Source organism: Petromyzon marinus, unplaced genomic scaffold (genome assembly GCF_048934315.1).
Source record: "Petromyzon marinus isolate PM22_M1 ecotype Great Lakes invasive population unplaced genomic scaffold, UKy_Petmar_22M1.pri1.0 PM_Scaffold_59, whole genome shotgun sequence".
In the NCBI taxonomy this organism is placed as follows: domain Eukaryota; kingdom Metazoa; phylum Chordata; class Hyperoartia; order Petromyzontiformes; family Petromyzontidae; genus Petromyzon; species Petromyzon marinus.
The window spans coordinates 196,108-221,074 of NW_027423601.1; the positions used below are offsets into that span (position 1 = coordinate 196,108).

Genomic DNA, 24,967 nt, shown 5'->3' on the forward strand with positions numbered 1-24,967 from the left:
GTGCACTGTATGCACTGTATGTACTGTGTGCACTGTATGTACTGTACGCGCTGTGTGTGCTGTGTGTGTACTGTGTGTGCTGTGTATGTACTGTGTGTGTACTGTACTGTGTGTGTACTGTATGTACTGTGTGTACTGTATGTGCTGTGTGTGTACTGTGTGTGTGTACTGTGTGTGTACTGTGTACAGTGTGTACTGTGTACTGTGTGTGTACTGTGTGTGTGTACTGTGTGTGTGTACTGTGTGTGTACTGTGTGGGTACTGTGTACTCTGTGTGTACTGTGTGTGTGTACTGTGTGTGTGTACTGTGTGTGTGTACTGTGTGTGTACTGTGTGTGTACTGTGTACTCTGTGTGTGTGTGTACTGTGTGTACTGTGTGTGTACTGTGTGTGTACTGTGTACTCTGTGTGTACTGTGTGTATACTGTGTGTGTACTGTGTGTGTATTGTGTGTGTACTGTGTGTGTGTACTGTGTACTCTGTGTGTACTGTGTGTGTACTGTGTGTGTACTGTGTGTGTGTACTGTGTGTACTGTGTTTGTGTGCTGTGTGTGTGTACTGTGTACTCTGTGTGTACTGTGTGTGTACTGTGTACTGTGTGTGTGTACTGTGTGTGTGTGCTGTGTGTACTGTGTGCGCTGTATGCACTGCATGTACTGTATGTGCTGTGTGTACTGTATGTGCTGTATGCACTGCATGCACTGTATGTACTGTATGTACTGTGTGTACTTATGTTGTACTGTATGTACTGTGTGCGTGCTACCAGCTGTGCGTGATCCTGGAGCCGATGCAAGAGCTCATGGCCAGACACAAGACGTACAACCTGAGTCCACGTGACTGCCTCAAGACATGCCTCTTCCAGAAGTGGCAGCGCATGATCGCTCCGCCAGGTGTGTGCTCAGTCAGTCACTCACTCAGTCACTCACTCACTCATACACTCACTCAGTCACTCACTCAGTCACTCACTCAGTCACTCACTCAGTCATACACTCACTCAGTCACTCACTCAGTCATACACTCACTCAGTCACTCACTCAGTCATACACTCACTCAGTCACTCACTCAGTCACTCATACACTCACTCACTCATACACTCATTCATACACTCACTCATACACTCATTCATACACTCACTCATACACTCTCTCACTCATACACTCACTCATACACTCACTCATACACTCACTCATACACTCACTCACTCATACACTCACTCATACACTCACTCATACACTCACTCACTCATACACTCACTCACTCATACACTCACTCACTAAGTCACTCACTAAGTCACTCACTCACTCATACACTCACTCACTCAGTCACTAAGTCACTCACTCACTAAGTCACTCACTCACTAAGCCACTCACTCAGTCACTCACTCACTCACTCAGTCACTCACTCATACACTCAGTCACTCACTCAGTCACTCACTCACTCAGTCACTCACTCACTCATACACTCACTCATGCACTCACTCATACACTCACTCAATCATGCACTCACTCATACACTCACTCATACACTCACTCATACACTCACTCATACACTCACTCATACACTCACTCACTCATACACTCACTCACTCATACACTCACTCACTCATACACTCACTCACTCATACACTCACTCACTCACTCACTAAGTCACTCACTAAGTCACTCACTCACTCATACACTCACTCACTCAGTCACTAAGTCACTCACTCACTAAGTCACTCACTCACTAAGCCACTCACTCAGTCACTCACTCACTCACTCAGTCACTCACTCATACACTCAGTCACTCACTCAGTCACTCACTCACTCAGTCACTCACTCACTCATACACTCACTCATGCACTCACTCATACACTCACTCAATCATGCACTCACTCATACACTCACTCATACACTCACTCATACACTCACTCATACACTCACTCATACACTCACTCACTCATACACTCATTCATACACTCACTCACACACTCACTCACTCATACACTCACTAACTCATACACTCACTCATACACTCACTCATACACTCACTCATACACTCACTCACTCATACACTCACTCACCTACTCATACACTCACTCATAGACTCACTCATACACTCACTCACTCATACACTCACTCACTCATACACTCACTCATACACTCACTCACTCACTCATACACTCACTCATACACTCACTCATACACTCACTCACTCATACACTCACTCATACACTCACTCACTCACTCATACACACACTCATACACTCACTCATACACTCACTCACTCATACACTCACTCATACACTCACTCATACACTCACTCATACACTCATACACTCACTCATACACTCACTCATAAACTCATACACTCACTCATAAACTCACTCACTCATACACTCACTCATACACTCACTCACTCATACACTCACTCATACACTCACTCACTCATACACTCACTCATACACTCACTCATACACTCACTCACCCACCCACTCACTCATACACTCACTCATACACTCACTCACTCATACACTCACTCACTCATACACTCACTCATACACCCACTCACTCATACACTCACTCATACACTCACTCATACACTCACTCATACACTCACTCATACACTCACTCATACACTCACTCACTCACTCACTCCCCTCACCAACCCCCACCACCACCACCACCCCCCCCACCACTCGCTGTGTGTGTACAAGCGTCCGTACGTGCGTCTTTAAGGGGGTTCATAATGGCCGTGTGTCTGTGTACCCCTCTCACCCCCCTCCACCCCCCCACTCTCTCCCCCCCACCCCCACCCCCACCCACCACCCCCACCCACCACCCCCCCCCCACCCCCCCCCCCCACGCTTCCTGTCTCTAAACACGGCAGTGGAACCCTCCAGGCCCCCAGCCAACAAGAAGCGGAAAGGGAAGCATCAACAACAACAACAACAACAACATCAACAACATCAACAGCAGCAGCAGCAGGGGGGGGGAGGGGGGGGAGGGGGCCCTGCCGCGGGGGGGGGGCCCAACGGGACGGCGCTCACCAGCGGCAAGAAGAAGCCCCCCCCCACCATAGGTGGCTTCAGCATCACGGGACAGGTGCCGGTGAGTAGCACGTGGTGGTGGTGGTGGTGTGGTGTGGTGACGGTGGTGGTGTGGTGGTGTGGTGGTGGTGGTGTGGTGGTGGTGTGGTGTGGTGTGGTGGTGAGTAGCACGTGGTGACGGTGGTGACGGTGTGGTGGTGTGGTAGTGGTGGTGGTGGTGTGGTGGTGGTGTGGTGTGGTGGTGGTGTGGTGGTGAGTAGCACGTGGTGACGGTGGTGACGGTGTGGTGGTGTGGTGGTGGTGAGTAGCACGTGGTGGTGGTGGTGGTGAGTAGCACGTGGTGGTGGTGGTGTGGTGAGTAGCACGTGGTGGTGGTGTGGTGAGTAGCACGTGGTGGTGGTGGTGGTGAGTAGCACGTGGTGGTGGTGGTGGTGAGTAGCACGTGGTGGTGGTGGTGTGGTGAGTAGCACGTGGTGGTGGTGGTGGTGAGTAGCACGTGGTGGTGGTGGTGTGGTGAGTAGCACGTGGTGACGGTGGTGACGGTGTGGTGGTGTGGTGGTGGTGAGTAGCACGTGGTGGTGGTGGTGGTGAGTAGCACGTGGTGGTGGTGGTGTGGTGAGTAGCACGTGGTGGTGGTGGTGGTGAGTAGCACGTGGTGGTGGTGGTGTGGTGAGTAGCACGTGGTGACGGTGGTGACGGTGTGGTGGTGTGGTGGTGGTGAGTAGCACGTGGTGGTGGTGGTGGTGAGTAGCACGTGGTGGTGGTGGTGTGGTGAGTAGCACGTGGTGGTGGTGGTGGTGAGTAGCACGTGGTGGTGGTGGTGTGGTGAGTAGCACGTGGTGACGGTGGTGACGGTGTGGTGGTGTGGTGGTGGTGAGTAGCACGTGGTGGTGGTGGTGGTGAGTAGCACGTGGTGGTGGTGGTGTGGTGAGTAGCACGTGGTGGTGGTGGTGGTGAGTAGCACGTGGTGGTGGTGGTGTGGTGAGTAGCACGTGGTGGTGGTGGTGGTGAGTAGCACGTGGTGGTGGTGGTGTGGTGAGTAGCACGTGGTGGTGGTGGTGGTGAGTAGCACGTGGTGGTGGTGGTGTGGTGAGTAGCACGTGGTGGTGGTGGTGGTGAGTAGCACGTGGTGGTGGTGGTGTGGTGAGTAGCACGTGGTGGTGGTGGTGGTGAGTAGCACGTGGTGGTGGTGGTGTGGTGAGTAGCACGTGGTGGTGGTGGTGGTGAGTAGCACGTGGTGGTGGTGGTGTGGTGAGTAGCACGTGGTGGTGGTGGTGGTGGTGAGTAGCACGTGGTGGTGGTGGTGGTGAGTAGCACGTGGTGGTGGTGGTGGTGAGTAGCACGTGGTGGTGGTGGTGTGGTGAGTAGCACGTGGTGGTGGTGGTGGTGAGTAGCACGTGGTGGTGGTGGTGTGGTGAGTAGCACGTGGTGGTGGTGGTGGTGAGTAGCACGTGGTGGTGGTGTGGTGTGGTGTGTAGCACGTGGTGGTGGTGGTGGTGAGTAGCACGTGGTGGTGGTGGTGTGGTGAGTAGCACGTGGTGGTGGTGGTGGTGGTGAGTAGCACGTGGTGGTGGTGGTGTGGTGAGTAGCACGTGGTGGTGGTCACGGTGACGGTGACGGTGTGGTGACGGTGGTGGTGTGGTGTGTAGCACGTGGTGGTGGTCACGGTGACGGTGGTGGTGTGGTGTGGTGGTGAGTAGTACGTGGTGGTGGTGTGGTGTGGTGGTGAGTAGCACGTGGTGGTGGTCACGGTGACGGTGTGGTGACGGTGGTGGTGTGGTGTGGTGGTGTGGTGAGTAGCACGTGGTGGTGGTCACGGTGACGGTGTGGTGACGGTGGTGGTGTGGTGTGGTGTGGTGGTGGTGGTGTGGTGGTGGTCACGGTGACGGTGTGGTGACGGTGGTGGTGTGGTGTGGTGTGGTGGTGGTGGTGTGGTGGTGGTCACGGTGACGGTGTGGTGACGGTGGTGGTGTGGTGGTGTGGTGTGGTGGTGGTGGTGGTGTGGTGTGTAGCACGTGGTGGTGGTGGTGTGGTGGTGGTGAGTAACACGTGGTCGTGGTCACGGTGACGGTGGTGGTGTGGTGTGGTGGTGAGTAGCACGTGGTGGTGGTGTGGTGGTGGTGTGGTGTGGTGTGGTGGTGTGGTGGTCACGGTGTGGTGGTGTACTGTGGTGTGGTGGTGAGTAGCACGTGGTGGTGGTCACGGTGTGGTGGTGAGTAGCACGTGGTGGTGGTGTGGTGGTAGTGAGTAGCACGTGGTCGTGGTCACGGTGACGGTGGTGGTTTGGTGTGGTGGTGAGTAGCACGTGGTGGTGGTGTGGTGGTAGTGAGTAGCACGTGGTCGTGGTCACGGTGACGGTGGTGGTTTGGTGTGGTGGTGAGTAGCACGTGGTGACAGTGAGTAGCACGTGGTGGTGGTCACGGTGACGTGGTGGTGAGTAGCACGTGGTGACGGTGGCAGTGGTGGTGTGGTGTGGTGGTGTGTAGCACGTGGTGGTGGTCACGGTGACGGTGACGGTGTGGTGTGGTGGTGAGTAGCACGTGGTGGTCATGGTGACGGTGGTGGTGTGGTGGTGTGTAGCACGTGGTGGTGGTCACGGTGACGGTGACGGTGTGGTGGTGAGTAGCACGTGGTGGTCATGGTGACGGTGTGGTGGTGAGTAGCACGTGGTGGTCATGGTGACGGTGTGGTGGTGAGTAGCACGTGGTGGTCACGGTGACGGTGGTGGTGTGGTGTGGTGGTGAGTAGCACGTGGTGACGGTGGTGGTGTGGTGAGTAGCACGTGGTGGTGGTCACGGTGACGGTGACGGTGGTGTGGTGGTGTGGTGGTGGTGAGTAGCACGTGTTGGTGGTCACGGTGACAGTGGTGGTGTGGTGGTGAGTAGCACGTGGTGACGGTGGTGGTGTGGTGGTGGTGAGTAGCACGTGGTGACGGTGGTGGTGTGGTGTGGTGGTGAGTAGCACGTGGTGGCGGTGACAGTGACGGTGGTGGTGTGGTGGTGAGTAGCACGTGGTGGTCAAGTGGTGGTGAGTAGCACGTGGTGACGTGGTGAGTAGCACGTGGTGCTGGTCACGGTGACGTGGTGGTGAGTAGCACGTGGTGACGGTGACGGTGGTGGTGTGGTGTGGTGGTGAGTAGCACGTGGTGGTGGTCACGGTGACGGTGGTGGTGACGGTGTGGTGGTGAGTAGCACGTGGTGGTCATGGTGACGGTGGTGGTGACGGTGTGGTGGTGAGTAGCAAGTGGTGGCGGTCACGGTGACGGTGGTGTGGTGTGGTGGTGTGGTGTGGTGGTGGTGGTGTGGTGGTGTGGTGGTGGTGAGTAGCACGTGGTGGTGGTCACGGTGACGGTGGTGTGGTGTGGTGTGGTGGTGGTGGTGTGGTGGTGTGGTGGTGGTGAGTAGCACGTGGTGGTGGTCACGGTGACGGTGACGGTGTGGTGGTGAGTAGCACGTGGTGACGGTGAGTAGCACGTGGTGACGGTGATGGTGTCCCGGTGAGTAGCACGTGGTGGTGGTGGTGAGTAGCACGTGGTGGTGGTGGTAGTGTCCCGGTGAGTAGCACGTGGTGGTGGTGGTGTTCCTGCTGTCTAGGTGTCGGGGTCTCTGTGGGTCTCTGTGGGTCTCTGTATGAGATGTTAACCACCTCGCCTGGTACACGGGAGGTCGTGGGTTCGATCCGGGACCCTGACTATGCCTGCTGTATGGGTCTCTGTGGGTCTCTGTATGAGATGTTAGCCACCTCGCCTGGTACGCAGGAGGTCGTGGGTTCGATCCCGGACCCTGACTATGCCTGCTGTGTGTGGGTGTCGGGGTCTCTGGGTCCCTGTGGGTCTCTGTGGGTCTCTATGGGTCTCTGTATGAGATGTTAACTACCTCGCCTGGTACGCAGGAGGTCGTGGGTTCGATCCCGGACCCTGACTATGCCTGCTGTGTGGGTCTCTCTGTGTCTCTGTATGAGATGTTAACCACCTCGCCTGGTACGCGGGAGGTCGTGGGTTCGATCCCGGACCCTGACTATGCCTGCTGTCTAGGTGTCGGGGTCTCTGTGCGTCTCTGTGGGTCTCTGTATGAGATGTTAACCACCTCGCCTGGTACGCAGGAGGTCGTGGGTTCGATCCCGGACCCTGACCACGCCTGTTGTCTAGTTGTCGGGGTCTCTGTGGGTGCGTCTCTGTATGAGATGTTAGCGACCTCGCCTGGTACGCAGGAGATCATGGGTTCGATCCCGGACCCTGACTATGCCTGCTGTGTGGGTCTCTGTGGGTCTCTGTATGAGATGTTAGCGACCTCGCGCGTGCCGGGCAAGGTGGTCAACACCTCCTTCAAGCGGTCGCTTGTCCGGACTCGCTCACCGCACCCTCACCCCCCTGCCCCCCAGGACGTCGTGATGGTGGTGGTGCGCGAGCCCAGCATTGTGGGGGGGGGCGAGTGTGTCCGTCTCTCCTCCTCCTCCGCCTCCACGTGTCTCTCCTCGTGTCTCCTCCTCCCCGTGTCTCTCCTCGTGTCTCCTCCCCGTGTCTCTCCTCGTGTCTCCTCCTCCTCCCCGTGTCTCTCCTCCTCCCCGTGTCTCTCCTCCTCCTCCCCGTGTCCTCCTCCTCCTCCCCGTGTCTCTCCTCCTCCTCCCCGTGTCCTCCTCCTCCTCCCTGTGTCTCTCCTTCCCCTGTCTCTCCTCCTCCTCATCATCCTCCCTGTGCCTCTCCTCCTCCTCCTCCCCCCCGTGTCTCTCCTCCTCCTCCCCGTGCCCACCCATCCACGCTCCCAACGACCTCCCAGCCGCACAGCCTCCAACACTCACTCACTGACGACGCTTAGTCTTGTCTGGACTCTTTCCCCTCCACCCCCGCCCCCGCCCCCAGGACGTGATGGTCGTGGGCGAGCCGAGCATCATGGGGGGCGAGTGTGTCCGTCTCTCCTCATCCTCCCGGTGTCTCTCATCCTCATCCTCCCTGTGTCTCCTCCTCCCCGTGTCTCTCCTCCTCCCCGTGTCTCTCCTCCTCCTCATCCTCCTGGTGTCTCTCATCCTCCTCATCCTCCCCGTGTCTCTCCTCCTCCTCCTCCCCGTGTCTCTCCTCCTCCTCATCCTCCTGGTGTCTCTCATCCTCCTCCTCCTCCCCGTGTCTCTCCTCCTCCTCCTCCTCCCCGTGTCTCTCCTCCTCCTCCTCCTCCCCGTGTCTCTCCTCCTCCTCATCCTCCCCGTGTCTCTCCTCCTCCTCCCCGTGTCTCTCCTCCTCATCCTCCCTGTGTCTCTCCTCCTCATCCTCCTCCCCGTGCCTCTCCTCCTCCTCCCTGTGCCTCTCCTCCTCATCCTCCCCGTTCCTCTCCTCCCCGTGCCCACCCATCCACGCTCCCAACGACCTCCCAGCCGCACAGCCTCCCTCACTCACTCACTGATGCTTGGCCTTCTCTGGACTCTTTCCCCTCCGCCCCCAGGACGTGATGGTCGTGGGCGAGCCGAGCATCATGGGGGGCGAGTGTGTCCGTCTCTCCTCATCCTCCTGGTGTCTCTCATCCTCATCCTCCCTGTGTCTCTCCTCCTCCCCGTGTCTCTCCTCCTCCTCCTCCCCGTGTCTCTCCTCCTCATCCTCCCTGTGTCTCTCCTCCTCATCCTCCCCGTGCCTCTCCTCCTCCTCCTCCTCGTGCCTCTCCTCCCCGTGTCTCTCCTCATCCTCCCCGTGTCTCTCCTCCTCCTCCTCCTGCTCCTCCTCCTCCTCCCTGTGTCTCTCCTCTTCCTCCTCCTCCCCGTGTCTCTCCTCCTCATCCTCCCCGTGCCTCTCCTCCCCGTGCCCACCCATCCACGCTCCCAACGACCTCCCAGCCGCACAGCCTCCCTCACTCACTCACTCACTGACGACGCTTGGCCTTCTCTTGGACTCTTTCCCCTCCGCCCCCCCCGCCCCCAGGACGTGATGGTCGTGGGCGAGCCGAGCATCATGGGGGGCGAGTGTGTCCGTCTCTCCTCATCCTCCTGGTGTCTCTCATCCTCATCCTCCCTGTCTCTCCTCCTCCCCGTGTCTCTCCTCCTCCTCATCCTCCCTGTGTCTCTCTTTCTCCTCATCCTCCTCCCCGTGTCTCTCCTTCTCCTCATCCTCCTCCCCGTGTCTCTCCTTCTCCTCATCCTCCTCCCCGTGTCTCTCCTCCTCCTCATCCTCCCCGTGTCTCTCCTCCTCCTCATCCTCCCTGTGTCTCTCCTCCTCATCCTCCTCCCCGTGTCTCTCCTCATCCTCCCTGTGTCTCTCCTCCTCCTCCCCGTGTCTCTCCTCATCCTCCCCGTGTCTCTCCTCCTCATCCTCCTCCCCGTGTCTCTCCTCCTCATCCTCCCCCCCGTGTCTCTCCTCCTCCTCCCCGTGCCTCTCCTCCCCGTGCCCACCCATCCACGCTCCCAACGACCTCCCAGCCGCACAGCCTCCCTCCCTCACTCACTCACTGACGCTTGGCCTTCTCTTGGACTCTTTCCCCTCCGCCCCCCCCGCCCCCAGGACGTGATGGTCGTGGGCGAGCCGAGCATCATGGGGGGCGAGTGTGTCCGTCTCTCCTCATCCTCCTGGTGTCTCTCATCCTCATCCTCATCCTCCCCGTGTCTCTCCACCTCCCCGTGTCTCTCCACCTCCTCATCCTCCTCCCCGTGTCTCTCCTCCTCCTCATCCTCCCCGTGTCTCTCCTCCTCTTCCTCCTCATCCTCCCTGTGTCTTTCCTCCTCCTCATCCTCCCTGTGCCTCTCCTCTTCATCCTCCTCCCCGTGTCTCTCCACCTCCTCCTCCCCGTGCCTCTCCTCATCCCCCCCGTGCCTCTCCTCCCCGTGCCCACCCATCCACGCTCCCAACGACCTCCCAGCCGCACAGCCTCCCTCCCTCACTCACTCACTCACTGACGACGCTTGGCCTTCTCTTGGACTCTTTCCCCTCCGCCCCCAGGACGTGATGGTCGTGGGCGAGCCGAGCATCATGGGGGGCGAGTGTGGCGACGAGGACGAGAGGCTCATCACCCGCCTTGAGAACAGCCAGCACGACACGGCCGGCCCCGTCGCCGCCTCCTCCGTCAACAGCAGCAACAACAACAGCGGCAACCCCGGCCCGCCTCTCCCTCCTCCCCCGCCGCCCGCCTCCTCCGGCGTGGCGGTGGTGGTCATGGGCGGCGGTGGCGGCGGCACGCCGGGATCGGCGGCCTCCGGCTCGTCCGCCTCCGTGTCGGGCTCCGTGTCGGGCGGAGCGGACGACGATGACTACCCCAGCTCTCCCGCCCTCTCGGGAAGCCCCTGGGGCACAGGCAGTAGCGGCGGAGGAGGAGGAGGCGGTGGAGGAGGAGGAGGCGGAGGAGGAGGAGGCGGAGGAGGCGGAGGAGGAGGCGGAGGAGGAGGAGGAGGCGGTAGCAAAGGGACAGCCGCGGAGGGCAGCAAAGCCAAGCACCAAGCGCAGCAGGGGCAGCACCAGCATACGCAGCAGCAGGGCGACTAGGACGGGCGGCTGGTGGAGGCTACTCGTTCGTTATGGTGAAGGAACGCGGTTTCGCTCTGGTGGAGGCTACTGGTTCCGGTGGAGGCTACTGGTTTGCTCTGGTAGAGGCTGCTGGTTCATTCTGGTGGAGGCTACTGGTTCGTTATGGTGAAGGCCGCGGTTTCGTTCTGGTGGAGGCTACTGGTTCCGGTGGAGGCTACTGGTTTGTTCTGGTAGAGGCTACTGGTTCCGGTGAAGGTTCCTGGTTCATTCTGGTAGAGGCTACTGGTTTGCTCTGGTAGAGGGTGCTGGTAGAGGCTACTGGTTTGTTCTGGTAGAGGCTCCTTGTTCTGGTAGAGGCTACTGGTTCCGGTGAAGGCTACTGGTTTGCTCTGGTAGAGGCTACTGGTTCCGGTGAAGGTTCCTGGTTCGTTCTGGTAGAGGGTGCTGGTAGAGGCTACTGGTTCCGGTGAAGGTTCCTGGTTCGTTCTGGTAGAGGGTGCTGGTAGAGGCTACTGGTTCCGGTGAAGGTTCCTGGTTCGTTCTGGTAGAGGGTGCTGGTAGAGGCTACTGGTTCCGGTGAAGGTTACTGGTTCTTTCTGGTACAGGCTACTGGTTCGTTCTGGTAGAGGCTACTGGTTCCGGTGAAGGTTCCTGGTTCGTTCTGGTAGAGGGTGCTGGTAGAGGCTACTGGTTCCGGTGAAGGTTCCTGGTTCGTTCTGGTAGAGGGTGCTGGTAGAGGCTACTGGTTCCGGTGAAGGTTACTGGTTCGTTCTGGTACAGGCTACTGGTTCGTTCTGGTAGAGGCTACTGGTTCTGGTGAAGGCTACTGGTTTGCTCTGGTAGAGGCTACTGGTTTGCTCTGGTAGAGGCTACTGGTTTGTTCTGGTAGAGGCTACTGGTTTGCTCTGGTAGAGGCTACTGGTTTGCTCTGGTAGAGGCTACTGGTTTATTTTTGCTGATGGCCGCGGTTTCTTTCTGGTGGAGGCTACTGGTTCCGGTGAAGGCTACTAGTTTGTTCTGGTAGAGGCTACTAGTTTGCTCTGGTAGAGGGTGCTGGTAGAGGCTACTGGTTTGCTCTGGTACAGGCTACTGGTTCATTTTGGTAGAGGCTACTGGTTCTGGTAGAGGCTACTGGTTTGTTCTGGTAGAGGGTGCTGGTACAGGCTACTGGTTCATTCTGGTAGAGGCTACTGGTTCCGGTGAAGGCTACTGGTTTGCTCTGGTACAGGCTACTGGTTCATTTTGGTAGAGGCTACTGGTTCTGGTAGAGGCTACTGGTTTGTTCTGGTAGAGGGTGCTGGTAGAGGCTACTGGTTTGCTCTGGTAGAGGCTACTGGTTTATTTTTGCTGATGGCCGCGGTTTCATTCTGGTAGAGGCTACTGGTTCCGGTGAAGGCTACTGGTTTGCTCTGGTAGAGGCTGCTGGTTTGCTCTGGTAGAGGCTACTGGTTTGCTCTGGTAGACGGTGCTGGTTCATTCTGGTAGAGGCTACTGGTTTCTTTTTGCTGAATGCTGCGGTTTCTTTCTGGTAGAGGCTACTGGTTCCGGTGAAGGTTACTGGTTCGTTCTGGTAGAGGGTGCTGGTTCTGGGGACAAGCCAGGACAAGCCGGTAGCCTCTACCAGGACAAGCAGGTAGTCCCTACCAGGCTGACCCGGTAGCCCCTACCAGGCTGAGCCGGTAGCCTCTACCAGGCAGAGCCGGTAGCCCCTACCAGGCTGAGCCGGTAGTCTCTACCAGGACGAACCGGTAGCCCCTACCAGGCTGAGCCGGTAGCCTCTACCAGGACGAGCCGGTAGCCTCTACCAGGCTGAGCCGGTAGCCTCTACCAGGACTAGCCGGTAGCCTCTACCAGGACGAGCCGGTAGCCTCTACCAGGCTGAGCCGGGAGCCCCTACCAGGCTGAGCCGGTAGCCTCTACCAGGACAAGCCGGTAGTCCCTACCAGGCTGAGCCGGTAGCCTCTACCAGGCTGAGCCGGTAGCCTCTACCAGGACGAGCCGGTGGCCTCTACCATGCTGAGCCGGTAGCCTCTACCAGGACGAGCCGGTGGCCTCTACCAGGCTGAGCCGGTAGTCCCTACCAGGCTGAGCCGGTAGTCCCTACCAGGCTGAGCCGGTAGCCTCTACCAGGATGAGCCGGTAGCCTCTACCAGGCTGAGCCAGTAGCCTCTACCAGGACGAGCCGGTAGTCCCTACCAGGCTGAGCCGGTAGCCTCTACCAGGACGAGACGGTAGTCTCTACCAGGACGAACCGGTAGCCTCTACCAGGCTGAGCCGGTAGCCCCTACCAGGATGAGCCAGTAGCCCCTACCAGGACGAGCCGGTAGCCTCTACCAGGCTGAGCCGGTAGCCTCTACCAGGCTGAGCCGGTAGCCCCTACCAGGCTGAGCCGGTAGCCCCTACCAGGCTGAGCCGGTAGCCCCTACCAGGATGAGCCGGTAGCCTCTACCAGGGCGAGCCGGCAGCCTCTACCAGGGCGAGCCGGCAGCCTCTACCAGGATCAGCCGGTAGCCTCTACCAGGAGGAGCCGGTAGCCTCTACCAGGCTGAGCCGGTAGCCTCTACCAGGAGGAGCCGGTAGCCTCTACCAGGCTGAGCCGGTAGCCCCTACCAGGCTGAGCCGGTAGCCCCTACCAGGCTGAGCCGGTAGCCTCTACCAGGCTGAGCCGGTAGCCTCTACCAGGAGGAGCCGGTAGCCTCTACCAGGCTGAGCCGGTAGCCTCTACCAGGATGAGCCGCTGGCCTCTACCAGGCTGAGCCGGTAGCCTCTACCAGGACGAACCGGTAGCCTCTACCAGGACGAGCCGGTAGCCTCTACCAGACCCACTGGGAAGAGGCTGCTGCTTCTCCCGACCCTAGCGAACTTCTGCAAACGATTGGAAGCTAACAGATTAAATAAAAATAAAAATGTTTCTATCCCGCCCTCCCCACCCCCGCCCCGGTTTTACCCAGAATCCAGTGGAGCTGGCCCAGTTGCCCCCGGGTGAGCTCAAGTGGCCTCTGCTTGTCCCCTTTTAAATTAAATTATTTTCTCCCTACCCCACCCCCCACCCCCCCCACCACGTCCACCCACTGTCGTCCCCATTGTTAAATGAGTGTTATTGACGGTCACTTTATCACGATTATAATTGTTGTTGATTGATCTGGATTCATATTGTTCCTGTCGGCATTGCTGCGTTGGGCTGGTGGCGGCTGGTGGCTGCCGTCGCTCCGTGTGGCTGGTGGGGGTGGGTGGTGGTGGTGGGTGGTGGTGGTGGTGGTGGTGGGGGTCTGTGGGGGGTCCGTGGGGGTCTGTGGGGGTCCGTGGGGGTTCCGTGGGGGGTCCGTAGGCCATTGACCTCCCCGTGTCTCTCCCTCCCCGTGTCTCTCCCTCCTCGTGTGTCTCCCTCCCCGTGTCTCTCTCACCCCGTGCCTCTCCCTCCCCGTGTCTCTCGCCGTGTCTCTCTCTCCCCGTGTCTCTCTCTCCCCGTGTCTCTCTCACCCCGTGTCTCTCCCTCCCCGTGTCTCTCCCCGCGTCTCTCTCTCCCCGTGTCTCTCTCTCCCCGCGTCTCTCTCACCCCGTGTCTCTCTCTCGCCGTGTCTCTCTCTCCCCGTGTCTCTCTCTCCCCGTGTCTCTCTCTCCCCGTGTCTCTCCCCGTGTCTCTCTCTCCCCGTGTCTCTCTCTCCCCGTGTCTCTCTCTCCCCGTGTCTCTCCCCGTGTCTCTCTCTCCCCGTGTCTCTCTCTCCCCGTGTCTCTCTCACCCCGTGTCTCTCTCTCTCCCCGTGTCTCTCTCTCCCCGTGTCTCTCCCCGTGTCTCTCTCTCCCCGTGTCTCTCTCTCCCCGTGTCTCTCCCCGTGTCTCTCTCTCCCCGTGTCTCTCTCTCCCCGTGTCTCTCTCTCCCCGTGTCTCTCTCTCCCCGTGTCTCTCCCCGTGTCTCTCTCTCCCCGTGTCTCTCTCTCCCCGTGTCTCTCTCTCCCCGTGTCTCTCTCTCCCCGTGTCTCTCCCCGTGTCTCTCTCTCCCCGTGTCTCTCTCTCCCCGTGTCTCTCTCTCCCCGTGTCTCTCTCTCCCCGTGTCTCTCTCTCGCCGTGTCTCTCTCCCCGTGTCTCTCTCTCCCCGTGTCTCTCTCTCCCCGTGTCTCTCTCTCTCCCCCCGTGTCTCTCTCTCTCCCCCCGTGTCTCTCTCCCCCCGTGTCTCTCTCCCCCCGTGTCTCTCTCCCCCCGTGTCTCTCTCTCCCCGTGTCTCTCTCTCCCCCCGTGTCTCTCTCCCCCCGTGTCTCTCTCCCCCCGTGTCTCTCTCTCCCCGTGTCTCTCTCCCTGCTACTCACCCACGCCGCCCTGTTGCGTCTCGTCGCCCGGTCGGCAGCGCCACCACCACCACCACCCTCACCACCTCCACCACCACCACCACCCTCACCACCTCCACCACCACCACCACCACCACCCTCACCACCTCCACCACCACCACCACCACCACCCTCACCACCATCACCACCACCACCCACCACCACCCTCACCACCACCACCCCCACCACCACCACCACCCACCACCACCACCCACCATCACCACCACCCACCATCACCACCACTACCACCACCACCCCCACCATCACCACCACCCACCACCACCCTCTTGGCCACAACAACAACAACAACACGTGCCACTGGAAATCTCCCGGCAGAATCCGTATCATCATCATCCCCCTCATCATCATCCCCCTCATCATCATCATCCCCCTCATCATCATCCCCCTCATCATCATCATCCCCCTCATCATCATCATCCCCCTCATCATCATCATCCCCCTCATCATCATCATCCCCCTCATCATCATCATCCCCCTCATTATCATCATCCCCCTCATCATCCTCCTCATCATCATCATCCCCCTCATCATCATCATCCCCCTCATCATCATCCCCCTCATCATCATCATCCCCATCATCATCATCATCCCCATCATCATCATCCCCCTCATCATCATCATCCTCCTCATCATCATCATCCCCCTCATCATCATCATCCCCCTCATCATCATCATCATCCCCCTCATCATCATCATCCGCCTCCTCGGGCGAGGAGTTTGTCGAGATGGCGTGGATTTGCTGGGGTGATGGTGCACAGACACGTGGCCGGACAGACGACGATGATGATGATGCTGTGAACAGAGAGATGGTGGTGGTAGTGGTGAAGATGGTGGTAGTGGTGAAGATGGTTGTGGTGAAGATGGTGATGGTGGTGATGGTGGTGGTGAAGATGGTGATGGTGGTGAAGATGGTGGTGATGGTAGTGATGGTGATGGTGGTGGTAGTGGTGAAGATGGTGGTGGTGGTGGTGAAGATGGTGATGATGGTGAAGATGGTGATGGTGGTGAAGATGGCAGTGGTGAAGATGGTGGTGATGGTAGTGATGGTGATGGTGGTGGTAGTGGTGAAGATGGTAGTGGTGAAGATGGTAGTGGTGAAGATGGTAGTGGTGGTGAAGATGGCAGTGGTGAAGATGGTGGTGGTGGTGACGGTAGTGGTAGTGGTGAAGATGGCAGTGGTGAAGATGGTGGTGGTGATTGTGATGGTGGTGGTAGTGGTGAAGATGATGGTGATGGTAGTGGTAGTGGTGAAGATGGTAGTGGTGAAGATGGTGGTGGTGGTGATGGTGGTGGTGAAGATGGTGGTGGTGATGGTGAAGATGGTGATGGTGATGAAGATGGCAGTGGTGAAGATGGTGGTGGTGGTAGTGATGGTGATGGTGGTGGTAGTGGTGAAGATGGTGATGGTGGTGGTGAAGATGGTGAAGATGGTAGTGGTGAAGATGGTGATGGTGGTGGTAGTGGTGAAGATGATGGTGATGGTAGTGGTAGTGGTGAAGATGGTGATGGTGGTGGTGGTGAAGATGGTCATGGTGGTGGTGGTTGTGTTGATGATAGTGGTGAAGATGGTAGTGGTGAAGATGGTGGTGGTAGTGGTGAAGATGGTGATGGTGGTGGTGGTGAAGATGGTGATGGTGGTGGTGGTGAAGATGGTAGTGGTGGTGGTGGTTGTGTTGATGATAAGGTATTTCAATTGTACATTTGCTTTGAGCGTTGCAGGTGCGCGTGAGTGTGAGTAGGTGAGTGTGAGTAGGCGATTATGACTGTATGAGAGTGAGTGTGTATGAGAGTGTGTGTGAGAGTGTGTATGTGAGTGAGTGTGTATGAGAGTGAGTGTGTATGAGAGTGTGTATGAGAGTGAGTGTGTATGAGAGTGTGTGTGTGTGAGAGTGTGTGTGTGAGTGTGTGAGAGTGTGTATGAGAGTGTGTGAGAGTGAGTGAGTGTGTGAGAGTGTGTATGAGAGTGAGTGAGTGTGTATGAGAGTGAGTGTGTGAGAGTGTATGAGAGTGAGTGTGTATGAGAGTGAGTGTGTGAGAGTGTGTATGAGAGTGAGTGTGTGAGAGTGTGTATGAGAGTGAGTGTGTGAGAGTGTGTGAGAGTGTGTATGAGAGTGAGTGTTATGAGAGTGAGTGTGTGAGAGTGTGTATGAGAGTGAGTGTGTGAGAGTGTGTATGAGAGTGAGTGTGTGAGAGTATGTATGAGAGTGAGTGTGTGAGAGTGTGTATGAGAGTGAGTGTGTGAGAGTGTGTATGAGAGTGAGTGTGTATGAGTGTGTATGAGAGCGAGTGAGTGTGTATGAGAGTGAGTGTGTGTGAGTGTATGAGAGGAGTGTGAGAGTGTGTGAGAGTGAGTGAGTGTGTATGAGAGTGAGTGTGTGAGAGTGTGTATGAGAGTGAGTGAGTGAGTGTATGAGAGTGTGTATGAGAGTGAGTGTGTATGAGAGTGAGTGTGTGAGAGTGTGTATGAGAGTGAGTGTGTATGAGAGTGAGTGTGTGAGAGTGTGTATGAGAGTGAGTGTGTGAGAGTGTGTATGAGAGTGAGTGTGTATGAGAGTGTGTATGAGAGCGAGTGAGTGTGTATGAGAGTGAGTGTGTGTGAGTGTATGAGAGGAGTGTGAGAGTGTGTGAGAGTGAGTGAGTGTGTATGAGAGTGAGTGAGTGTGTATGAGAGTGTGTATGAGAGTGAGTGTGTGAGAGTGTGTATGAGAGTGAGTGTGTATGAGAGTGTGTGTGAGTGTGTATGAGAGTGAGTGTGTATGAGAGTGAGTGTGTATGAGAGTGAGTGTGAGAGTGTGTATGAGAGTGAGTGTGAGAGTGTGTATGAGAGTGAGTGTGTGAGAGTGTGTATGAGAGTGAGTGTGTGTGTATGAGAGTGTGTGAGTGTGTACGTGTGACTGCCAGTCTGTACGTGTGAATGAGTGTGTACGTGTGAGTGTGTACGTGTGACTGAGAGAGTGTACGTGTGACTGCCAGTGTGTACGTGTGAGTGAGTGTGTACGTGAGTATGTACGTTAGTGAGTGTGTACGTTAGTGAGTGTGTACGTTAGTGAGTGAGTGTACGTGTGACTGCCAGTGTGTACGTGTGAGTGAGTGTTTACGTGTGAGTGAGTGTGGCTGTGAGTGTACGTGTGACTATGAGAGTGTGTACGTGAGTGTACGTGTGACTGAGAGAGTGTGAGTGTGTACGAGTGAGTGTGCACGTGTGACTGAGTGTGTGTACGTGTGACTGAGTGTTTACGTGTGAGTGAGTGTACGTGTGAGTGAGTGTGTACGTGTGACTGAGTGTGTGAGTGAGTGTGTACGTGTGAGTGAGTGTGGCTGTGAGTGTGTACGTGTGAGTGAGTGTGGCTGTGAGTGTGTACGTGTGAGTGAGTGTGGCTGTGAGTGTACGTGTGACTATGAGAGTGTGACGATGAGAGTGTGTACGTGAGGGTACGTGTGACTGAGAGAGTGTGACTGAGTGTGTACGTGTGACTGAGTGTGTACGTGTGACTGAGTGTGTGAGTGTGACTTTGAGAGTGACAATGAATGTGACTGCCAGTGTGTGCGTGAGTGTGTACGTGTGAGTGCGTGTGACTGCCAGTGTGTACGTGAGTGTCGACGTGTGAGTGAGTGTCTACGTGTGACTGCCAGTGTGTACGTGTGAGTGAGTGTCTACGTGTGAGTGAGTGTCTACGTGTGAGTGAGTGTCTACGTGTGAGTGTGTGAGTGTCTACGTGTGAGTGAGTGTCTACGTGTGAGTGTGTGAGTGTCTACGTGTGACTACCAGTGTGTGAGTGTCTACGTGTGAGTGTGTGAGTGTCTACGTGTGAGTGAGTGTCTACGTGTGAGTGAGTGTCTACGTGTGACTACCAGTGTGTGAGTGTCTACGTGTGAGTGAGTGTCTACGTGTGAGTGAGTGTCTACGTGTGACTACCAGTGTGTGAGTGTCTACGTGTGAGTGAGTGTCTACGTGTGACTACCAGTGTGTGAGTGTCTACGTGTGAGTGAGTGTCTACGTGTGAGTGAGTGTCTACGTGTGAGTGAGTGTCTACGTGTGACTACCAGTGTGTGAGTGTCTACGTGTGAGTGAGTGTCTACGTGTGACTACCAGTGTGTGAGTGTCTACGTGTGAGTGAGTGTCTACGTGTGAGTGAGTGTCTACGTGTGAGTGAGTGTCTACGTGTGACTACCAGTGTGTGAGTGTCTACGTGTGAGTGAGTGTCTACGTGTGAGTGAGTGTCTACGTGTGAGTGAGTGTCTACGTGTGACTACCAGTGTGTGAGTGTCTACGTGTGAGTGAGTGTCTACGTGTGAGTGAGTGTCTACGTGTGACTACCAGTGTGTGAGTGTCTACGTGTGAGTGTGCACGTGTGGCAGAGTGTGTGTGAGTGTGTACGTGTGACTGAGAGAGTTACGTGAGTGTACGTGTGACTGCCAGTGTGTACGTGTGAGTGTACATGTGACTACCAGAGTGTGAGTGTGTACGTGTGTTTGAGTGTGTCGGTGTGTACGTGTAAGTACGTGTGTGTGTCAGTATGTACGTGTGACTGCCAGCGTGTACGTGTGTACGTGTGAGTGTGACTGTGTGAGTACGTGTGTGTGGGTGTGTCAGTATGTACGTGTGACTGCTAGTGTGAGTGTGTACGTGTGACTATGAGAGAGTGTGACTATGAGTGTACGTGTGACTGCCAGTGTGTACGTGTGAGTGTGACTGAGTGTGTGAGTGTGTACGTGAGTGTACGTGTGACTGCCAGAGTGTGTACGTGTGAGTGTGTGTACGTGTGAGTGAGAGTGTACGTGTGAGTGTGACTGTGTGAGTACGTGTGTGAGTGTGTGTCAGTATGTACGTGTGAGTGAGTGTGTACGTGTGTGAGTGTGTGTACGTGTGTGTGAGTGTGTATGTGTGTGTGTACGTGTGTGAGTGTGACAGTGTGTGTGTACGTGAGTGTGTGTGTGTCAATGTGTACGTGTGTGTGAGTGTGTGTACGTGTGACTTTAAGTGTGACTGTGTGTGTGACTGTGTATGACTGAGTGTGACTGTGTGTGTGACTGAGTGTGACTGTGTGTGTGTGTCACTGTGTGTGTGTGTGGGTCACTGTGTGTGGGTCACTGTGTGTGTGTATGACTGTGTGTATGTGTGTGTGTCACTGTGTGACTGTGTGTGTGTGTCACTGTGTGTGTGTGTCACTGTGTGTGACTGTGTGTGTGTGTCACTGTGTGTGACTGTGTGTGTGTCACTGTGTGTCACTGTGTGTGTCACTGTGTGTGTGTGACTGTGTGTGTCACTGTGTGTGTCACTGTGTATGACTGTGTGTACACTGTGTGTGTGACTGTGTGACTGTGTGTGACTGTGTGTGTGTGTCACTGTGTGTGACTGTGTGTGTGTGTCACTGTGTGTGACTGTGTGTGTGTGACTGTGTGTGTGTCACTGTGTGTGTGTGACTGTGTGACTGTGTGTGTGTGTCACTGTGTGTGTGTGTGACTGTGTGTGTGTCACTGTGTGTGTGTGTCACTGTGTGTGTGTGTCACTGTGTGTGTGTGACTGTGTGTGTGACTGTGTGTGTGTGTCACTGTGTGTGTGTGTGTCACTGTGTGTGTGTGTGTCACACTGTGTGTGTGTGACTGTGTGTGACTGTGTGTGTGTCACTGTGTGTGTGTGTGTGACCGTGGGAGTGTAACGCCGGACGTCTGTGTTAACATTTTGTGTTTTTCTCGCCTGTGATTTTGCAACTTTTAGTGGGGGGTGGGACAGGGTGGGTGGGGAGCGAGAGGTCCGCGGTGGTGGTGGTGGGGGGGTGAGTGGGTGGGGGGGTTAGTGGGGGGGTGATGGTGGGGAGAGATTGTTGTTCATTGGCTCTTTTTAAACCAAAAATCTCACACCGCGCAGAGGCTCCCAATTGTGTACATAGCGAACCCAAACCCCGGTTCAATAAACATCACCACGGGATCTCGCTCACGCTGTGTGTCTCAATTTGTGTCTCTGTGTCTGTCTCTGTGTGTCTCTGTGTCTATCTCTGTGTCTCTCTGTGTCTCACTGTGTGTCTCTGTGTCTCTGTCTGTGTCTCTCCCATTGTGTACATAGCGAACCCAAACCCCGGTTCAATAAACATCACCACGGGATCTCGCTCACGCTGTGTGTCTCAATTTGTGTCTCTGTGTCTGTCTCTGTGTGTCTCTGTGTCTATCTCTGTGTCTCTCTGTGTCTCACTGTGTGTCTCTGTGTCTCTGTCTGTGTCTCTGTGTCTCTCCCAATTGTGTACATAGCGAACTCAAACCCCGGTTCAATAAACATCACCACGGGATCTCGCTCACGCTGTGTCTCACTTTGTGTCTATCTGTGTCTGTCTCTGTGTGTCTGTGTGTCTCTGTGTCTCTGTGTGTCTCTGTGTCTCTCTGTGTCTCTGTCTGTGTCTCTCTGTGTCTCTCCCATTGTGTACATAGCGAATTCAAGCCCCGGTTCAATAAACATCACCACGGTATCTCGCTCACGCTGTGTCTCACTTTGTGTCTATCTCTGTGTCTGTCTCTCTCTGTCTGTGTGTCTCTCTGTGTGTCTCTGTCTCTCTCTGTGTGTCTCTGTGTGTCTCTGTCTCTCTCTGTGTCTCTCTCTGTGTCTCTCTGTGTCTCTCTGTGTGTCTCTGTGTGTCTCTGTGTCTCTCTGTGTGTGTCTCTGTGTCTCTCTGTGTGTCTCTGTCTCTCGGTGTATCTCTGTGTGTCTCTCTCTGTGTCTCTCTGTGTCTCTCTGTGTCTTTCTGTCTGTGTCTCTCCCAATGTGTACATAGCGAACCCAAACCCCGGTTCAATAAACATCACCACGGGATCTCGCTCACGCTGTGTGTCTCACTTTGTGTCTATCTGTGTCTGTCTCTGTCTGTGTCTCTCTGTGTGTGTCTCTGTGTCTCTCTCTGTGTGTCTCTGTGTCTCTCTGTGTGTCTCTGTGTCTCTCTGTGTGTCTCTGTGTCTCTGTGTGTCTCTGTCTCTCTGTCTGTGTCTCTGTCTGTGTCTCTCTGTGTCTCTGTGTCTGTCTCTGTGTCTCTGTCTGTGTCTCTCCCAATTGTGTACATAGCGAACCCAAACCCCGGTTCAATAAACATCACCACGGGATCTCGCTCACGCTGTGTCTCACTTTGTGTCTATCTGTGTCTGTGTCTGTCTCACTTTGTCTCTCTGTGTGTCTCTGTCTCTCTCTGTGTGTCTCTGTGTCTCTGTGTCTGTCTCTGTGTCTCTCTGTGTGTCTCTGTCTCTCTGTGTCTCTCTCTGTGTCTGTGTGTCTCTCTGTGTGTCTCTGTGTCTCTCTGTGTGTCTCTCTGTGTCTCTCTGTGTCTCACTGTGTGTCTCTCTGTCTCTTTCTCTGTGTCTCTCTGTGTCTCTCTCTGTGTCTCTCTGTGTCTCTCTCTGTGTCTCTGTGTGTCTCTGTGTCTGTCTCTCTCTGTGTCTCTCTGTGTCTCTGTGTATCTCTCTGTGTGTCTCTGTGTCTCTCTGTGTGTCTCTGTGTCTCTCTGTGTGTCTCTGTGTCTCTCTGTGTCTCTCTGTGTGTCTCTCTGTGTCTCTCTGTGTGTCTCTCTGTCTCTTTCTCTGTGTCTCTCTGTGTGTCTCTGTGTCTCTCTGTGTCTCTCTCTGTGTCTCTGTGTGTCTCTGTGTCTGTCTCTCTCTGTGTCTCTCTGTGTATCTCTCTGTGTGTCTCTGTGTCTCTCTGTGTGTCTCTGTGTCTCTCTGTGTCTCTGTGTCTCTGTGTGTCTCTGTGTGTCTCTGTCTCTCTTTCTCTGTGTCTCTGTTTGTGTCTCTCTGTGTCTCTCTGTGTCTCTCTGTCTGTGTCTCTCTGTGTCTCTCTGTGTGTCTCTGTCTCTCTCTGTGTCTCTGTGTCTGTCTCTCTCTGTGACTCTGTGTCTGTCTCTGTGTGTCTCTGTCTCTCTCTGTGTCTCTGTGTGTCTCTGTGTCTGTCTCTCTCTGTGTCTCTCTGTGTCTGTCTCTGTGTGTCTCTGTCTCTCTCTGTGTGTCTCTGTGTGTCTCTGTGTCTCTCTGTCTCTGTGTCTCTGTGTCTCTCTGTGTCTCTGTGTCTCTCTGTGTCTCTCTGTCTGTGTCTCTCTGTGTCTCTCTGTGTGTCTCTGTCTCTATCTATGTCTCTGTGTGTCTCTGTGTCTGTCTCTCTGTGTCTCTCTGTGTCTGTCTCTGTGTCTCTCTGTGTCTCTCTGTGCGTCTCTGTGTCTGTCTCTCTCTGTGTCTCTGTGTGTCTCTGTGTCTCTCTCTGTGTCTCTGTGTCTCTCTTTGTGTGTCTCTGTGTCTCTCTCTGTCTGTCTCTCTGTGTCTCTCTCTGTCTGTCTCTCTCTGTGTCTCTGTGTCTCTCTCTGTCTGTCTCTCTCTCTGTGTCTCTGTGTCTCTCTCTGTCTGTCTCTCTGTCTCTGTGTCTCTCTCTGTCTCTCTCTCTGTGTCTCTGTGTCTCTCTCTGTCTGTCTCTCTCTGTGTCTCTGTCTGTCTCTCTCTCTCTGTCTCTCTCTGTCTGTCTCTCTCTGTGTCTCTGTCTGTCTGTCTGTCTCTGTGTGTCTCTCTCTGTTTCTCTGTCTCTGTGTCTCTCTCTGTCTCTCTCTGTCTCTCTGTCTCTCTCTCTCTCTGTGTCTCTGTGTCTCTCTGTGTCTCTGTGTGTGTCTCTGTGTGTGTGTCTCTCTCTGTGTCTCTGTGTGTCTTTCTATGTGTCTCACTTTGTCTCTCTCTGTGTGTCTCACTTTGTCTCTCTCTGTGTCTCTGTCTGTGTCTCATTTTGTCTCTCTCTGTGTGTCTCTGTCTGTGTCTCTCTGTCTCTCTCTGTGTCTCTCTGTGTCTCTGTCTCTCTCTGTGTGTCTCTGTCTCTCTCTGTGTCTCTGTGTCTCTCTCTGTGTGTCTCTCTCTGTCTGTCTCATAAACAACCAGTGACATCTACAGGACATGAAGAACCATTGACACCTACAGATCGTGAAGAACCAGTGACATCTACAGAACGTGAAGAACCAGTGGCATCTACATCTACAGAACGTGAAGAACCAGTGGCATCTACATCCACAGAACGTGAAGAACCAGTGACATCTACAGAACGTGAAGAACCAGTGACATCTACACAACATGAAGAACCAGTGGCATCTACAAATCGTGAAGAACCAGTGACATCTACATCTGCAGAACGTGAAGAACCAGTGACATCTACATCTGCAGAACGTGAAGAACCAGTGACATCTACACAACATGAAGAACCAGCGGCATCTACAGAACGGGAAGAACCAGTGGCATCTACAGAACGGGAAGAACCAGTGGCATCTACAGAACGGGAAGAACCAGTGGCATCTAAATCTACAGAACGTGAAGAACCAGTGACATCTACATCTACAGAATGTGAAGAACCAGTGGCATCTACAGAATGTGAAGAACCAGTGGCATCTACATCTACAGAACGTGAAGAACCAGTGGCATCTACAGAACATGAAGAACCAGTGGCATCTACAGAACATGAAGAACCAGTGGCATCTACAGAACGTGAAGAACCAGCGGCATCTACAGAACGTGAAGAACCAGTGACATCTACAGAACGGGAAGAACCAGTGGCATCTACAGAACGTGAAGAACCAGTGGCATCTAAATCTACAGAACGTGAAGAACAAGTGACATCTACATCTACAGAATGTGAAGAACCAGTGGCATCTACAGAATGTGAAGAACCAGTGGCATCTACATCTACAGAACGTGAAGAACCAGTGGCATCTACAGAACATGAAGAACCAGTGGCATCTACAGAACGTGAAGAACCAGTGGCATCTACAGAATGTGAAGAACCAGTGGCATCTACATCTACAGAACGTGAAGAACCAGTGGCATCTACAGAACATGAAGAACATGAAGAACCAGTGGCATCTACAGAACGTGAAGAACCAGTGGCATCTACATCTGTAGAACGTGAAGAACCAGTGGCATCTACATCTGCAGAACGTGAAGAACCAGTGACATCTACACAACATGAAGAACCAGCGGCATCTATAGAACGTGAAGAACCAGTGACATCTACAGAACGGGAAGAACCAGTGGCATCTACATCTACAGAACGTGAAGAACCAGTGACATCTACATCTACAGAATGTGAAGAACCAGTGGCATCTACAGAATGTGAAGAACCAGTGGCATCTACATCTACAGAACGTGATGAACCAGTGACATCTA

The 24,967-nt window shown here is 55.1% G+C and overlaps 2 protein-coding genes across 3 annotated transcripts in view; both read left to right on the top strand.

The window, feature by feature from the left end:
- The window catches only part of LOC116938432 (LIM domain-binding protein 2-like), a 48,300-nt gene extending 34,696 nt beyond the window's left edge, over nucleotides 1–13,604 (top strand). The window contains exons 9-12 of one of the 2 annotated variants that reach the window (XR_012940803.1): nucleotides 767–890; nucleotides 2,869–3,089; nucleotides 9,942–11,904; nucleotides 11,951–13,604. Coding sequence is in view for 1 of the 2 variants with exons in the window: in XM_076064672.1 (XP_075920787.1) it covers nucleotides 767–890; nucleotides 2,869–3,089; nucleotides 9,942–10,481 (885 nt within the window). In the remaining variant the exon portion in view is untranslated. Of the gene's footprint in view, nucleotides 1–766; nucleotides 891–2,868; nucleotides 3,090–9,941 lie in introns of both variants that reach the window. The other variant, XM_076064672.1, reaches the window with a different exon arrangement.
- A 191-nt stretch (nucleotides 13,605–13,795) lies between these two features.
- On the top strand, nucleotides 13,796–20,740 carry LOC142923704 (uncharacterized). The gene is made up of 2 exons (XM_076064671.1): nucleotides 13,796–16,206; nucleotides 16,249–20,740. Exons 1-2 carry the CDS (start codon nucleotides 15,532–15,534, stop codon nucleotides 16,543–16,545), a joined length of 972 nt encoding a protein of 323 aa, XP_075920786.1. The 5' UTR covers nucleotides 13,796–15,531; the 3' UTR covers nucleotides 16,546–20,740.
- The last annotated feature ends 4,227 nt before the right edge of the window (nucleotides 20,741–24,967 follow it).